Consider the following 17261-nt stretch of genomic DNA (forward strand, 5'->3'; position numbering starts at 1 on the left):
ACTCAATTACGTCTAGTGTGCTCTAAATTCATTATAAAACCATCGTTTACGCATTCTACTGCACACTCAAGAGAATACATCAATAAAGTCATCCCGGCATTCTACTAACCAAAAATTTAATGAAAATACAATAATAGTTTAAAAGATAAGAATGAGTATATAAATATGCTCTCATCAATAAAGTCATTGAAGGTAGCTTTCGATTATAACTGAAGCTCTCAAGAAAAATTCATTGAAGGTGAGGTCGTTGGGTCCATTGGTATCTTGCTTGAAGTAATTTAGTCATTGATCCTAAGAGGAGCACTTATGTTCCTCGTGTTAACACCTTAAGGCCTAGCAAACCAAACTCTGGCAACCACAGGGCATTCCCAAAAAAGGTGGACTAAAGTCTCTTCTCTGGAGTAATAGGGAGCACAATCTAATTTAAATCTTGGGATGACATCTTTTAATTTACTCCTACTAAGTAGGCCTTCATGAAAGAGAAGCACCACAATTATCTACCGCCCAAAGCCAAGTGTTCGGTTTGGCTTCCACTGGGATGGCAATATTAAGAATGTGCCTGGCATCTTCTCTATGAAACCAACACCTAACTTTCTTGACATTCTATTTAGTTGTTGGAGATGAAATCCATAACCCAATTAGCTTTAATGACTAAGTTGAATCAAGGAATGGGAGAGAAATTCGCATGAGGTACCCATGGGTGGAACCAAATGGAAATAGATTTTCCATCCCTTATTCTTTTGCAGACCTCTTTTTTAGGAATTGGCAACATCTTGTGAATCGTTTTCCACATGTATGAATCGCTTTGTTTTGGCAATAAATCAAAGTATAACACCTAACATTTTCATAATACATTTTTATTATAAATCAGAGTTTCAATACATAAAATATACAAGTTTACAAATTTAAGAAATAGTAAGGGAAAAATAGTGTTTAAAACATAATTTTATGTTATTAATGAGATTAAAGAGAGAGAGAGAAACTAGAGTAGTCAAATATTAGACTCAAATACCATATAATTTTAATTGGGAATTTTTATAAAATTAAGAAAGATTTGCTAAAGGGCATATTTGAAAAGAATTTTAATATTTTGGGTCCAAATATAATTTCATAAAAAAGGCTTCAGCCTTCTTTTTCCCATAACTCTCTCTCTCCTCATAAATTTTATTTTCTTTCTCTCCTTCTCTTCCTCTTTCTTTCTCTCTATTTCCTCTTTGTGTGCTACTGTTGCCGACAACGAACAACCACTTTCCGATCGCCACATATAGACACACGTCTGACCAAAATGCGCAGAATCCTCTAAACTATTGATCGTGCGAGAATCTAGAAATCACTCGCCGGTGAAGCACCTCAACTGGTCTATTGAAGTGCGGCCACCGCACGACTTCAAAGTTGTGATCCGGCCACCTCGAGCATCTGTTAGCTGATCTATCACCACCATCGTGTTCCTCATGTTGTGGGCTTCAAAACTCAATAAATTGTTCTCACATCTACTATAGTTAGGTGGCGGGCCCACCACGAGCCACCGCGATCCAACGTAGACCTACAGTCAAAACTTAGTTTCGAAGTTCTGGAGTTCGTTTTGAGCTTCAGAAATCATCATTTAACTCGTTTTGAAACCTCGATCATTGAGGTATAATTTCTTTGACCAATATATTGTGATTGATTAGAGTAATTGTCATTATGTGTACCTATAGTATATATTTTTATATATTCTTGATATACTGAATAATTTTCTATAATTATGCTGGTTGTCCGAGATTATATGTATTTTTTATACAGGTTTTGATTTTGGGATTGTCCATTTTATAGCCGTTGTGTTGTCCAATTTTCTAGAAAATATTATACATTAAATAAATTTTAAAAAGACATATTTAATTGATTTTCTATTAATATGGAAATTATTATGAATAGTTAATTTTAATAATTTATTTTTATTATTTTGTTTGGTAAATCAAAAATATAATTTTTATATGTAAAGTGTGATTGTGGTTAAACAATTATTTAACAATTATTATGGTGTGTTAATATTTTGCTTAATATTTGAATACTAAGATAATATAAAATATTATTTTCATATAGTTACTGATATTTGTAAGAACATTGAATTTTATAAAAATTATATTTATTTTATCTATGATTGATTTTATGGTTGATTAATAGTAATATAAATATTTATAATTATATTTATATTATTATCATTATATCGATTATTACAATTTTACGTTAAAAATGTGATTTCTTTTATAAAATGATTATTTGAATATATGCATTCGCATACATATTGTTATTCAGGTATTTTGTTATTAATATTATTGTTGACCCTCGATTTAGCCAACGACACGGGGTCAAAATAACGACAAAGAAACAAAAAGGAAATTAAGAGTGAAATCAAATGGGAAGAAGGTGACACAAATGATCTATAGTGGTTTGGCCCCAACTGTGTAGTAATAACCTACGTCCACTTAGTGTTCTTATTGATGTTGAATCCTAATGTCGTGATCAAAGAACTAGGGTTCTTGAGTTTCACCAGCCTTAGAAGAATTACAATTTTTCGGTGGATAATCACACTATGCTCTCTCTATCAATATTCAAGTTCAAGGTTCCAAGGTCAAAAGTCTCTTCCTTGAGCCTTCTCATGCATATTTATAGGCTCAAGGGGGTTACATGGGCCAATGGGCCTTAAATCCTTAATATCAGCGTATCAATGCAATAAAGAAAAAAGATCATAAATATAGTTATTACAAGATTACATATCTTTAAAGGAAATAAACCGAAGCATGCGACTAGACTGGTCGCATCTTATCACGAAAATTGAGGCAATAGACATATGGTCGATAAGCGAACAACATCCCTTCACTTTAACGCTGCCATGTGCCAACCACATACAATAAATTCTTGTCACGTCATCAAAAGTCATTTTTGGGTAAACAATTATCAATATGTTTAAAATTATTTTAATATTGAAATAAGTTTATTTATAGACGAAAATTATTATTATTATTATTAATGTACCATTTAAAGTACATTATATTATGAGCAAGGTTTAAAGTAGTGTTTTGTAAAGAGGATTGTGACGTATGAAGAGTATTAGCATTATGATGATAATAATTATTATTATCATTTATGTGGTTTTTGGTATTATTAATATACACTATTAATAGTGTATATCATCAATTTTGATAGAATTTAATAAATGTTGTACCTTGAATAGGATTTGTATGGATTGGATTGATTGACTCTTGGTGAGTAGTTTTAAAATAAGTTAAGGACCTAAGGTAAGTAAATTTCATCTTTTGTGCTTAAATGTGATATGCATGACTACATTGATTGTGTATGTCTTACGTGTTAAGTATGGGATCATGATGCATATGATGAGTATGTGTGGTATGAATATCATAATGGATTGTATGACATATAATAGATGAATTTCATGATATGTGAAAGTTGTCTTATTTGGTTAAGTTTGATCAGATTTATGTGCAAGTATGTGTTCTCATGTTGATGAATATGTGGATTACCTTCTATGTTCATGATTTTGTTACCTGTTATGATATATGAAGCCTTTAAGTTTTTAGGCTGGAAATCTTAGACCTGAGTCATAGCTCTACGTTAAGGTATAACAACGCCACCAACCCAAAGTTTCATATATTAGGACTAAAGTTGTTTTTAGTTATATGAGATAGGATACAATTCCTTGATTGAATACCATCAAACATTAATCATGAACATAAACATTGGCATTTCAGCATCAGCATGTATGCACGGCATGTACAGTTATGTGATACATTATTATGTGATATAAGACCATGCATAAGAATATGAGAAAAGTTATAAAATTCCTTGAAAGGTCTTATGTAAAGTTAAACATTCTAATGACAATAAGGCTTAAGCAAAGTGACAATAAGATGTTAAAAAGTGTGCCACTATTTTGATGAAGCAATTAAGTAAGTTCAGTAAAGAAGACAGATGACTATAAGGCCTATAGTGGCAGTCCACTAGTGCGAGCTAGATCAGAGTTGACCATTCAGATATGTTTGCCATGTTCCCGTCAAGACTTAGACATTTTTCTTGCAAAATTATAGTTTTGTCTAAAGCTGTAAATGTGGGTCGGCCCGGCCCGGCACGACCCACATTTTCGTGCCTCCGAATAATTCGAACCTGGCTCGTATTCAAATTCGTGTTAGGTTGGGTCATATTTGAAAGAGCAAGCCCAGCATGGCCCATAAGCATGGCCCATGTCATGCCATGTCAGGCCCAAATCAGGCCGGTCCACTTTCCTTATTTAGGCCAAAATTCGAGCCCACTTTTAGGCCCATTTTATTATTGTCAAAAATGTGAGGATGGGGAATTGAATCCCTCACCTCCTCTTTAACAATCAATAGACTCGCCACCAATCCAAATACATTTCTTTGTTCAAACTATAGTTTGAGATATTTTTATATATTTTTCAACAATACTTTACACAAAATTATATCAAATATAATTATTAGAATTTGAATACCTACTAATAAATGTTAAAACATTCAACTCACAAATCTAAAAATAAATTAATATAATTATGAAATTATAAAGATTGAGAAAAATAATAGACTTTTATTATCATTTTAATTTATAGATAATTGACAAATAAAAATTTATTATCATTATTAATGTCAAAAATATCGGGCTTTTTATCGTGTCGTGCTTTCGGGCTAGTTTGTTCGAACTTTTATGTCATGCCTTCGGGCTTGCTGTGTCATGTCGTGCTCAAGCCAATGTCATATCGTGTCGTGTCAGGTCGTGCCAATTTTCAATTCGTGTCATGTCTGGCCCAAGCCCATATTTTTTCGTGTCGTGTCGTGCTCGTGCCTCCCGAGCTCGTGCCAATTTCGTGTCGTGCTAGAAAGTCCGGCCCGTATTTACAGCTCTAGTTTTGTCTATTGGAATGTTGGATTCCAACTCTATTGGAATGTTGGATCCAAACACTCTTTCATGCATGATCAGTCAGTGAATAAACATTATTACAATTCCAATATATAATTCAAACACATCAAATAAATTAAACACAACAGATTTAACAAAAAATTTGAATAAAAACTCATGGGAGGTGACCATATACCTCTTGATGACCTTGGTTGTGATCTAGGTGACTTCTAACTCTTCAAAACCTTTGCATACTCTGTATTTATGTACTCCCCACAAGACCACAAATCAGTTTACACCAACATGCAAACTTAACTAAGAGCAAAAACTAAAACTTGGACAAAGTAGAGTTAAGATTTTACCTTTGATAGTCTAGCTTTTTCTTTAACTTCAAACCCAAACTCAAGTGACTTAAGGATATGTGTATAGAAAAAAGAGGATGAGATATAAGTGTTTATGTGGGGATTGATGAAAAATTCATAGAGAAGTTGACATATAGTGCTAACTAGAGAGAAGTAAGATAATTTTAGAAAGAATAAATTTTTTAGAGAGTTTGTGAAAAATGAAGGCTTTTTTATTTTTTACCTATTTATAGGTGGTAAAAAATGGACCCAAAATTACCCTTATACCCCTCCTAGCTACCACCCCACTTAAGCCTAATTACCATTTGCTTAATTCCCTAATTAATCTAGTTTAAGTTAATTAATCTTAGTCTAATGGTAATTATCCCGTAAAGCTACTATTGTGGTAATTTTTTTCTTACTTTTACTAATTGAAATCTTAACCTAGGATAATTAAATTAAATAGACGTAGTGGTCACACTCTAATACTTGTTACTCAAAATAATTTAATTAGCTAAAATGTGCATTTTTCACAAAAATATATTTTTAAAGATTTTTCTCACAAAAATCAAACTTTTTGACCTTAAAATAAATTTATCCAATAATTAAATGCCTGAAATTATTTTTCCATAATTATGCTTCTCAAATAACAATTATCCAAGAATTTATCCACTTAGGGTTTTCATTTCGTTCTGGGATCGAAATGCTTCGTTTGGACAAACCGCACATTACACACATTGGCTAACATTTGCAACATGAAACTTGCTTCTCAATCATATATTATTATTTATAATAATATCCACATATATCTCACAATTTCATTCCTAGTTGCTAGTATGTGCCCGAAACGCAGGACGTTACAGCTCCCCCCATCCCTGTGGGAATCCCCACGAAGATTCATTTATTTAAACATAGAGTTTATATTAAAAATTTAAATATACAAAAAAAATTACATAAAAATTAAATACTACACATTATTTATGATTCAAAATACTAATGTTTATCCTAAATACAATTTAAAATCTCAAAAAAAAAATTACTAATATACTACAAAAATACATAAATAAACATTAAAAATATGAAACACTATTAAATATATATTGATAAAATATTAAATAAGTCTCAATCAAGGCAGGGAAGGCTATCCCCGTCACAATCTTTCCCGTCCCAGTCCCATTTAACATTTGGGGATAAAATATTACACCCAACCCTACCCTATCCCCATTTAGATAGGAAATCACCACCCCATTAGACACAGACCCCACAGGCCATCTCCATGAAAAATGTGCAACACTACTAATAATCACCATAAATTGAAAGTGATTTCGGTTATACCCATTCACGTTTTCTTGGATTACATAGCTTTTGGACATCTACACAGCTATCTTTTCTATGTTATTCAGGGACCAATATCCCATAGGGGCTCCATGAGCTTTAGATCCATATAGGGGTGGTGGTTAAATAGATTTTGTAAATAATAAATACACAAATATATAAATTCCCCAACTTTCAATATGAGATTTTGGTTGTACAATCTAACAAGTAAATTCAGGCCGACTAAGTGGTTGGACATGTGAAATGTGTGTGAGATGAGAAGGTTCTAATTATTTATTTATATATATAATATTAAATTTTAAAAATAAAATTTAAAAACAACATTGTAAATTTGTAACATAAAATCAGCTAACTTTTGTTCAATACTTTCAATGCTAAAAATACCAATTTTGGTAGGTAAGAAAAATACTGATGAAAAATATTTCAGCTCTAAACAAAGTATGAAAATTACCAATTTTTAACAGACGTTACAATTCCATATTTTAAAAACATGGTTAGAAATATACCATATATATATATATATTTGAAATACCATTTGGCTACAAATTTGAAATTTTAGGCCAATGTTTCAACAGTAACTAATGTGGCAGCAAGTGAGTTGTTATATTTCATCTGATGCTGCTGCGGTATAATCTCTAACGATTAGATTTAGAGGCATTATTTATCTTGAAAATTCAATTGACATTTGAAAATAATGTACAAATTTGATATAAAAGACCCGCAAAGTTTGTGGTGTGTAATGTGAGCCAGATAATACTTGTGCTTACAAATGCCGTAAATTGTCTTCAGTAGCTATAATCCACCACAACTAAAGCATATAATACTAAATTGTCTGCTCTTAAGCATATAATGTTTGGATTCCAGAGAGAAAATTGTCCATTTAAAATTTGTCCAGAAAACTAGAATGTCCACAGTCCATACAACAAAACACTTTATATATGTTAAATGTGGTGAATGAATTGTGTATTTATTCACTAGAATAGTATGTATTTATATACAAAATTGGAGAGACTAAATAGGAAACTAACTAAATACAATTAACTCTAATTTCTACAACTAATATACAGCTAATATATTCTAATACTCTCCCTCAAGCTGGAGCATAAATGTTAATCATGCCCAGCTTGTTACAAAGATAATCAACCCGCACCCCATTCAAAGCCTTTGTAAAAATATCTCCTAATTGTTCTCCAATCTTCACATATCCTGTGGAGATCAGGCCTTGTTGAATTTTCTCACGAACAAAATGACAATCAATCTCAATGTGCTTAGTTCGCTCGTGGAACACAGGATTTGAGGCAATATGAAGAGCAACTTACTCTTCCAAGAGATTAGATTGCCCCCAACAAAGACACAATAACCTGAAATAGATCGTCTATCTACCTTGGAGCCTGCCCAATCCGCATCAGAGAAACATTCAATCTGGGTGTGTCCATGATCCTCGTAAACAATACCTCGTCCTGGTGCTCTTTTCAAGTAACACAAAATTTGCTCTAATGTTGCCCAATGATGAATTGTTGGAGAAGACATAAACTGACTAACAACACTAACTGAGAAGGCAATATCTGGACGAGTCACAGTTAGATAATTCAACTTTCCAACCAATCTGCGATATTTCTCAGGATCTTCAAATGGTTCCCCATCACGTGTAAGATGCACAGCTGGATTCATTGGAGTACTACAAGGTTTTGCTCCCAATTTTCCTGTCTCAGTTAACAAATCAAGTACATACTTCCTTTGAGACAGTAAAATACATTGTTTACTCCGAGTAACTTCAACTCCCAAGAAATACTTGAGCACCCCTAAATCCTTCTTGTGAAACTAGGTATGAATGAAAGATTTAAGGGATGAGATGCCTCCAGTATCATTTCCAGTAATAACAATGTCATCCACATACACAACTAACAAAATGATACCAGCAGTTGATCTTTTATAGAACACAGAATGATCTGACTTACTTTTCAACAAACCTTTCTCAACAGCCTGACTAAATTTATCAAATCAAGCACGAGGACTTTGTTTCAACCCATATAAAGATTTGCGAAGACGACAAACTCGCCTTAACTCCCCCTGAGCAACAAACCCAAGAGGTTGCTCCATATACACTTCTTCCTCAAGATCCCCATGAAGAAAAGCATTTTTAATATCAAGCTGATGCAAAGGCCAATGATGAGTTGCTGCCATGGAAATGAACAGTCGAATAGATGTGAGTTTAGCAACAGGAGAAAAAGTATCACAATAGTCCACTCCATAGGTTTGAGCATAACCCTTGGCAACAAGACGGGCCTTTAAGCGAGCAATTGTTCCATCTAGATTGACTTTAACTGTAAACACCCATTTGCACCCTATGGCCCATTGTCCTAAAGGTAAATTAACCAAGTCCCAAGTACCATTTGCAACTAAAGCATTCATCTATTCTATCATTGCAGCAAGCCAACCAGAATGAGACATGGCTTCACAAACAGTTTTAGGAATAGTGATAGAATCAAGAGAAGCAATAAAAGAGCAAGAAAGAAGAGGACAGATGATTATAAGAAACAAAAGAAGAAATAAGATATGTACATTGGCGTTTACCTTTACGTAGTGCAATGGGAAGATCATCGTTGAGTTCTGAATCTGATGACGAAGATGCAGGTGCAGGACATGAAACAGGAGGTGGAGGAGGTGGACACCTGGAGTACATTATAATAGGAGGCTTAGGAGGTGGTGAAGGTGGTGGAGGTGTAGGCATTGCGGGAGCTATGACCGAGGCAGGTGAAGGAACAAGAGACTCATCAGAACATGTATCAGGCGCATAGGATGTGACAAAATATACCAACAAATCATCATCCTCCCCTTGACGAGTAGGAGTAGGTGAAGATGAACCCTGACGAGTAGGAGTAGGTGAAGATGAAAAATAAGGTGTATTTTCCACAAAAGTAACATCAATAGACACAAGATATTTGTTAAGATTGGAACAATAACACCTATACCATTTCTGAAGACGAGAATAACCAAGAAATACACACTTTAATGACTTAGGATCTAATTTGGTGACATGTGGACGGCATCTCGAGCAAAACAAACACTGTCAAATACCCGAGGAACAACTGGAAACAATGACTTACCAGGAAAAAGAATTTTAAATGGGATCTCACCATTAAGTATTGAAGATGGCATGCGATTAATAAGAAAGCATGCTGGGGAAACTGCATCGGCCCAAAAAGATTTAGGAACTTTCATTTGAAACAAGAGGACACGTGCAGTTTCAAGAAGATGTCTGTTTATACGTTCTGCTACACCATTTTGGGGTGCAGTATCAACGCAAGAAGTTTCATGAAGCATGCCATTAGAGATCATATAAGATTGAAATTGAGCAGATGTGTATTCCTTGGCATTATCACTTCGCAAAGTACGAACAGACACATTAAATTGATTTTGAATCTCAGCACAAAAAGCACGAAAAATAGAAAACAACTCAGAACGATTTTTCATTAAATATAACCAAGTTACACGAGAATAATCATCCACAAAAGTAACAAAATACCTGAATCCAGGTTTAGACAAAATAGGAGAAGGACCCCAAACATCAGAATGAACTAACTCAAAAGGAACACTAGCACGTTTATTGACTCGAGGACTCAAATTAACACGATGATGTTTGGCAAACTGACATGACTCACAATCTAATGAAGACACCTTACTATATTGGGGACAAAACTTCTTGAGCAAAGGAAAGGATGGATGGCCCAAACGACAATGAGCCTCAAAAGCGAAAGCGACACTCGGACAAGCAATAGGAGTTGAGGACAGTGGATCAAGAACATACAGGCCACCAGATTCATGTCCTTTTCCAATAATCTTCTTCGTCACAAGATCCTGAAATAAACAATGATCGGGAAAGAAAGAGATGCAACAATTCAAATTACGAGTGAGTTGACTAATAGAAAGCAAATTAAAGAATAAATTAGGTAAATGTAAGACTGATGACAAAGTAAGCAAAGGTGTAGGAGTAACAATGCCAGATCCAAGAACAGAAGATGGTGATCCATCAGCTAAGGTAACAGAAGAAGTGGGACTACAAGACTGAAGAGTGGAAAAGAGACTGGAATTACCTGTCATGTGATCTGTGGCACCAGAATCAATGACCCATTTCGAGGATGTGTAAAAAAGGCATGCATTAGATTTACCTGAATCAGCAATTGCAGTGACAGAAGGAGATGAAGACTTGAGTGATTCCTGGTACCTTGAGAACTTGGCAAATTCATCCGCAGAAATAATGACCAATTTGTCAGATGCATCACTAGTGCTTGCAACAGTAGCATAGTGTTTTTGCTGATTTTTAAACTGTAGCTTCTTACACTCGAACTTGATATGGCCTGGTTTCTTACAATAGTTGCACATAATGCTCCCGGATTCTGGTGTTCGATTGTCAGGCCTTTGTGAATTGCATCCTTTGGAACCACTTGGAGTAGAGTTTCTCCATGGTGCATGATTATTATGACCAACCAAAGCACTATTAAGATAAACAGATGGAGTAGCTTTTGTACGAAGAACATGGCTAAAGACATCTTGTAAAGAGTAGACATCAGACCCAGAAAGAACGTGTGACTTTGTAGAGTCAAAGTCAGATGAGAGTCCTGCTAGAAAGCTCATGATAGCCATCTGCTCTCGCTAGCGTTGTTGAACCTTCACATCAGGACTACATGGCAACAACACATTAAGCTCTTCATATGTCCTCTTAAATGTCATAAAGTAGTTCATAAGAGACTGATCTTGTTTCTCCGCGCGATAAAAGACTTTGCAAACATCATACATACGCGATAGATTGTCTTTTCCATAATTCAAAAACTCCAAGTAATCCATTAGTTCTTTAACCAATTCACAATAATTAATTAAACTAATTACCTCACTATCAATAGAATTTCGAATTTGAAGAAACAAGCGAGCATCCTCACGTAGCCACACTTTTCTTGAATCGTCTTTTTCTTTGGGAGGATCATCAGTCAAGTGATCATCTTTCTCAAAACTCCTTATATAAAGTCGAATCGTCTTACTCCATTCCAAATAATTTGAACCAATCAATTTATGGTCCGTGATTTTAGACATCACGGGAACCACATAACTAGTGGTTTTGGATCTGATTTCATCTCTGCCATAACCTCAAAAACAAATATCGAAAGAGACAAGACAAAATCGAACAACGAAGAACAAGTAAAGAACACCCAAATACGAAGAAGTGAGAAATACCAAACTACAACCTAAGACAGATGCGAGTAGGCTCAAGAGGAGCCGAGAAACGAATCGGAGATGAGTCGCCGTCGAAATCCCGTCACACGCGCCTCCACGCGCCGGCGCGTGGGGTAGGTGGCAGGAGGAACAAGAGGCGCGTGAGCCACACACGTGAGGAATCCGGCGACCGGACTTTGGGGTTTGGCAGATCGACGACTGGGCAATCTTTCTGAGTGGGCGGTGAGAACAAATGATCACTCTAAAGATGGTTTCCGAAAAAGAACCCTAATTGAAAAACCCAAATTTGTAATGAACCATAATTTCGAATTTCGAATTCCCAATCCCAAAATCATCTCTGATACCAAGTAAAATATGGTAAATGAATTGTATATTTATTCAATAGAGTAGTATGTATTTATATACAAAATTAGAGAGACTAAATAAGAAACTAACTAAATACAATTAACTCTAATTTCTACAACTAATATACAGCTAATATATTCTAACAATATACAATGTTGTTATAGTTGATACAGAGGCAAATAAAAGTTCAGAAGACAATGCTCTTGAAAGAAACGACACATTCAGGAGATTGTGGCATGTCTTTAATCATCAGTTACCCATCCAACTTTTTGTTACCCAGTAGTGATAGAAGGTTAGAATAAAATTGATGGATAAGATAACAATAAGCTTACCGAGTAAACATCTTAAACACACATTCGAATCATGGAATTTGCACATTATAAAACCAATATGATGATTTTCTATTTCATATACAATGAATGATCACAAAAGTACATTCCCAAATAGATAACTCTTTTCCATTAGGGGTATGGAGAAAGAAATGAATGCAAGAAAACAATAACAATTTAATTGGGGACGAGATTCGAGTAATGTATCAAAATTTGATGAGGTTGTTCCTCTAATTTAGAGATCACTTATACCTTTTGCTATTTTTCTCAGTGTTTCCGTTTCCTCTGATTTTCCTCGTTATGTCTTCATACACAGAAAAGAAAAGAGATAAATAAATCAAAACAAGCACATTAGTTATTAAAAAATGCCTAACATTGATTTCACACCATAATTGAAAAGGGCCTGATCTAGATAATTTCATATTTTCACAAAACTAGCTGAAACTGTGAGCTAGAATAAAAGTTTGAAGACAAAAAGATTAGAATTTGTGAGGCATCTTTGTAATACGAATGTGCTTGTATATGCTTGGACCATAAAAAGACAAGATGAAAATCATATCATGTCTAGAACAAATGTATCTATAAATATGGTAGCAATAGTGAGTATGAGCAAAAGAGAAAGAAGCCGTGCCAAGTTGTAAGCTAAAATTTGGTTAAGAGAAGAAGCAAATTTTGTTTTCAAATTATTGGCCCTATTCAAATATTCTAAAGAATTTGCACCTAAAAATAAGCACAAGATTCTAAAAACAGCGGCAGCATACTATTCGTATAAACTCCACTTCGTAATAAACATTTATCTAAAAGAATTTAGTGAATAGAGTTTAAATTAGTAATAACAATGTATCTATGCATCATCCACATGTTGGATTCTCAATAGGGAGGTACTAATGAATGTGACAACACATACAGACACACAAGTTCATGACCCTACATAATATAATGTTTTAAACACATAGGTTAGTTTTCAGTGCTCTAAATGAAATACATCAAGGTCTTAGCATGAATAACATCATAAAGATCAGGTAACAATGCTAAAAGCTGTAGCCCATGTCTAAAAGTGAAGTACTAGGCAGTTCTGGTAGGAATAAAAAACAATAAGCATTATTTTTTCTTCTTTTTTGGTTCAAAATACATTACATGATATAAGAGCAACAAAGACTCGCTTTCTCCTTTGTTACTCTTCAATAACCCCATTTGTACGCCTGAAACCTCACAAGCCAAACTAAAGCAGTAATCAAGTGAGATTCACTAATCTATTTGCATGTCTCTTTCTCGATTTAGCAGCTATACAATTTAATACCTCCTCGCTATCCAAAATATTTTCCACATCACATTTTAATAGATTACAAGAATCCAAGAATGCAACAGATTCTCCCAAACCTGCAACCAGTGACTTCTCCTTAACCTTCTCTTTGACATATTCCATCATAATTAGCCCTGCACAAGTACTCAACAAGAACATATGTGTCAGACAATTTCTAAGATGTACAAGTACAGATAATCAAATGACAGCATGCTGATGAAGAAATAAGAACTTGAGTAAAATTAACAGCCTGGTCAAAGATAAACTAAAGACAAGCATTAGGACCCAAATAAGTTCACACACAACCTAGAGAGCACAACCAGCGCACAAGTTCACAGAATAGAAGACTTCTGAATATTGCAAAACTAGTAGGCGATTGTTAGGCCTTTGATACGCCTACATACTCAATGCGGAAAAAGGCAGCAAGTGTAGAACAATAAATAGCCTCAAGTCTTATGTGATGACCTGGATGTTGAGTGCTTAATTAGTTGTCCTAGTCAGCTAATATTTTATTGGTAGAGTTTATTGTTGTAAGCCTGAGTGACCGAAGAGAATAGCTATAGATAGGTGGTAGGCAAGTCTGGGGGATCTATCTGATTATTTGTATTGTTTTATAAAGTGAATTCTTTGTGGAGAAACCCAAGGTCTCTAAGTCTTGGAACCCCTTGTAATCTGGTTTTGGTATCAATAAAAATTCATTCTAGTTATTCAGCATACTAGTCCCACGTACAGACTAATGGTGTATTCAAGAGACCACTCCTCTCGCCAAGAGCAACAGCTCCTAATCCAAATTCACTCGATACATGCCCCCTTTCAATCTCTCTTACACTATATAAATGTACCCGTGATTTCTAGGCAGTCTATTGCATTTCCCCAAGACCACTGACACTCTTTAACCACAAAATATAACTCACCTTCAAGAAAATTTTTTACGCTCCCCACAACTTCATTTATTCATTTTTTTACCTTTTATTGGGTGCCTAACATCAAGCTAAAAATTACAACCAATTACTAAGTAGCAAATTGTGGTAAATAGTGCAAAATCCATATATTCTTAAGTTAATAAACAAATTATGAACCCTAAGACAAGGCTTTACACTCAGAGGATTCCTCTCTTCAGCAACAAGAAATTAAGAATGATTCGACTAACAAAAACTGCCAATTATGCACATACCCTATGTTTGTATTATTAATTATAAAGTTTTTTTAAAACATGGAAACATTCCATTTAAATATGGAATGTAGAAAGACACTATAATATTCTTCACCAGTCTTAAAATAAAGTGTAAACAAGAACCTTACATTGTACCATCTAACATTATCCAACATTCCAACTAGACAGCAACAATTACTATAAAACTAAGAAGACATAAAATATTGAATAACTAAGCATATGCTTTTGAAAATAGTTTAAACCGCATTTATTAAATTACAGGGGAATATGAGAGGGGCGGGGGAAGAGAAAGAAAAAGTAACTAGTGTTTTTAGAAATATATATACATGTGTGTGTGAATATAAATAATACAAAAGAGAATATAAAAACCAGGCTTAGTCATGTATATTAGAACATGTAACATAAAGAAAATGGAACTATACCGGTAGACAAAGGCATACCAAGAGCTCGAAGAATCTTGAGGTCAAATTTTTTAGTTATTTGGTCTTGTCCAAACAATTTTGCACGTTGAAGTACAAGCATTTTCAAGCTAATGATCATATCCTGACATGATGTTTCAAGCCACTGAATCACATTAGTACAAAAAATAAGCATATATATAATATGCATTATTCATTGGATAATATCAAGACAACACGTCATTTCAAAATAGAGATATGTAGATTTTCGTACTCTGGTCCATCTATCGAACCCTACAATCTTTGAAAAGCAGAATACTCTAGCATCTTACAGGTAAATCCCATGAGAAAAATAATTCTCTGTAAATCTACGACCTTTGGATTGCAAACCAACAAGGCATAGAATTCGTTAAACAAATATTACAATACTTTAACTTCTTGCTGCGCTGGTCCCATGGGACCGCTAAACCCTATAGTTTTTGGATTGTAGAGTAATCTACCATATTGCTAGGGAGGTCTCACGAGAATCAGACCACTCAAAACATGCTTAAGTAACAATTCAATATATTACTACAAAAAAAGCAAACCAATATTAAACTCATAATATATTAATTTGATGTTTGATAAATTTTTAAGAGTTAAAAATATCTATATGTATATAGACACACACATAAATGCAAAAGTTTGAAGTACTAACAAGCTCAGATTCAGATAAAGAACAAAGCCAACTGACGTCTTCAACACTGTTATTCCTGAAAATATATTCCATCTCATCTGTCCCGCTATTGTCTGTCGACCCCGGCAGCAACATATTCTGCAATCATTATTCATAGAGAATCTTGGACTCAATTTTGCATTCGAAACATAAAAACTGAAAAAAAAAGAAATAAATTTTAAAGCTTTCCTTGCAAAGCACAGTAGCAAAGTGGGGGTGGGCAAATCCATTTTCTTGGCGAGTTCAATAAACTCCATATTTGCTAAGTAAAGAAAACCCAGAAACATACCTTCTTTACTTTAGGTAGGAAACGGCGACGGCGAGCAAACTCTATGCTTCGAAGCGACACCGCGGTGACAATAGATGGCTAGACGAGCGACGGCTGGGAGAGGCAGGCGATGCTTCCGTGCTTTTGGGGTTTTGTGGGTTTGGAAAACCAAAATACCGAACCCACCCGTGGAGCGAGTTTGTGCGGGTTCACGGTCGAGCGAGGAGGGCGTGATAGCATATGCTGATAAACATAACAGTTCACAATAATCAGAAAATTATATATGAAAGAAAATAACTAAAAAAATAGCATTTAGTTAGTGTCGGAGCATATGGTGATAATAATCAAAATATCCCAATCTCTCTTAAGTATATCGTATGTAGTATAGCATTACAGGATAAAATGGTGGCCGAAAACCGTGGAGAGCCGATGGGATGGAGGTGTGGAGAACTGGAGGCCCTGTCGAGCTCGAGCATATGTCGGGACCGTGGGATGGCGATAGGGTGGAGGCCGTCAAGCTCCTTGAGCTTCTGCCGCCGATAGGGAACGTGAGGTGAGAGGACCGGGGTTCGCGGCTCACCTACGCCAGTCGTTAGTTTAGGGGTCAGTTAGGGCTGTGCAATAGTGGGTTTGATCGATCTTTTACAGATTTCGATTTTGGGTTTGAATTGGTATAATACAAAATATGACCATCTCGGTTTGGTCGATTTAATTTAAGATTTAAGAAAATTTATTTAATTTATTAATGTATTTGAAATCTAAGGATTTGATTAGTTCGGTATTAGAAAATTGTATATTTAAAAAATATGATTTTAAAATAAAAATTTAAATTTAGTGATTGAAAATATATTTTTGAAAATGTGATTGATTTACTATATGTAAATTATTTTTAAGTTTTAAAAAATAGAATATGTGATTA

The 17261-nt window shown here is 34.5% G+C and overlaps 1 protein-coding gene across 4 annotated transcripts; it reads right to left on the reverse strand.

Moving 5' to 3' along the window:
* Positions 1-13466: 13466 nt before the first annotated feature.
* Positions 13467-17016, reverse strand: LOC133799289 (uncharacterized). Of its 4 annotated transcripts, none has more exons than XM_062237305.1 (5): positions 16737-17016; positions 16364-16585; positions 16057-16173; positions 15402-15525; positions 13467-13921 (listed from the first exon to the last, which is right to left on the reverse strand). In XM_062237305.1, exons 3-5 carry the CDS (start codon positions 16168-16170, stop codon positions 13719-13721), a joined length of 441 nt encoding a protein of 146 aa, XP_062093289.1. In that variant the 5' UTR covers positions 16171-16173; positions 16364-16585; positions 16737-17016; the 3' UTR covers positions 13467-13718. The 4 variants fall into 4 exon arrangements, with proteins under 4 accessions (XP_062093289.1, XP_062093288.1, XP_062093291.1 ...); XM_062237304.1 differs by having other exon boundaries at positions 15384-15525; XM_062237307.1 differs by having other exon boundaries at positions 15402-15504; positions 16737-17014.
* Positions 17017-17261: the final 245 nt, after the last annotated feature.

This window comes from Humulus lupulus, chromosome 9, assembly GCF_963169125.1.
Source record: "Humulus lupulus chromosome 9, drHumLupu1.1, whole genome shotgun sequence".
In the NCBI taxonomy this organism is placed as follows: domain Eukaryota; kingdom Viridiplantae; phylum Streptophyta; class Magnoliopsida; order Rosales; family Cannabaceae; genus Humulus; species Humulus lupulus.

What these genes read in the sequence shown, in the direction of transcription:
- LOC133799289 (XM_062237304.1), bottom strand. Translation starts at nt 16,170, where the DNA reads ATGTTGCTGCCGGGGTCGACAGACAATAGCGGGACAGATGAGATGGAA. An exon ending in CTTTATCTGAATCTGAGCTT is followed by an intron (nt 15,526 to 16,056) that starts GTTAGTACTTCA and finishes AATGTGATTCAG; the next exon opens with TGGCTTGAAACATCATGTCA. An exon ending in TGGTATGCCTTTGTCTACCG is followed by an intron (nt 13,922 to 15,383) that starts GTATAGTTCCAT and finishes GTACTTGTGCAG; the next exon opens with GGCTAATTATGATGGAATAT.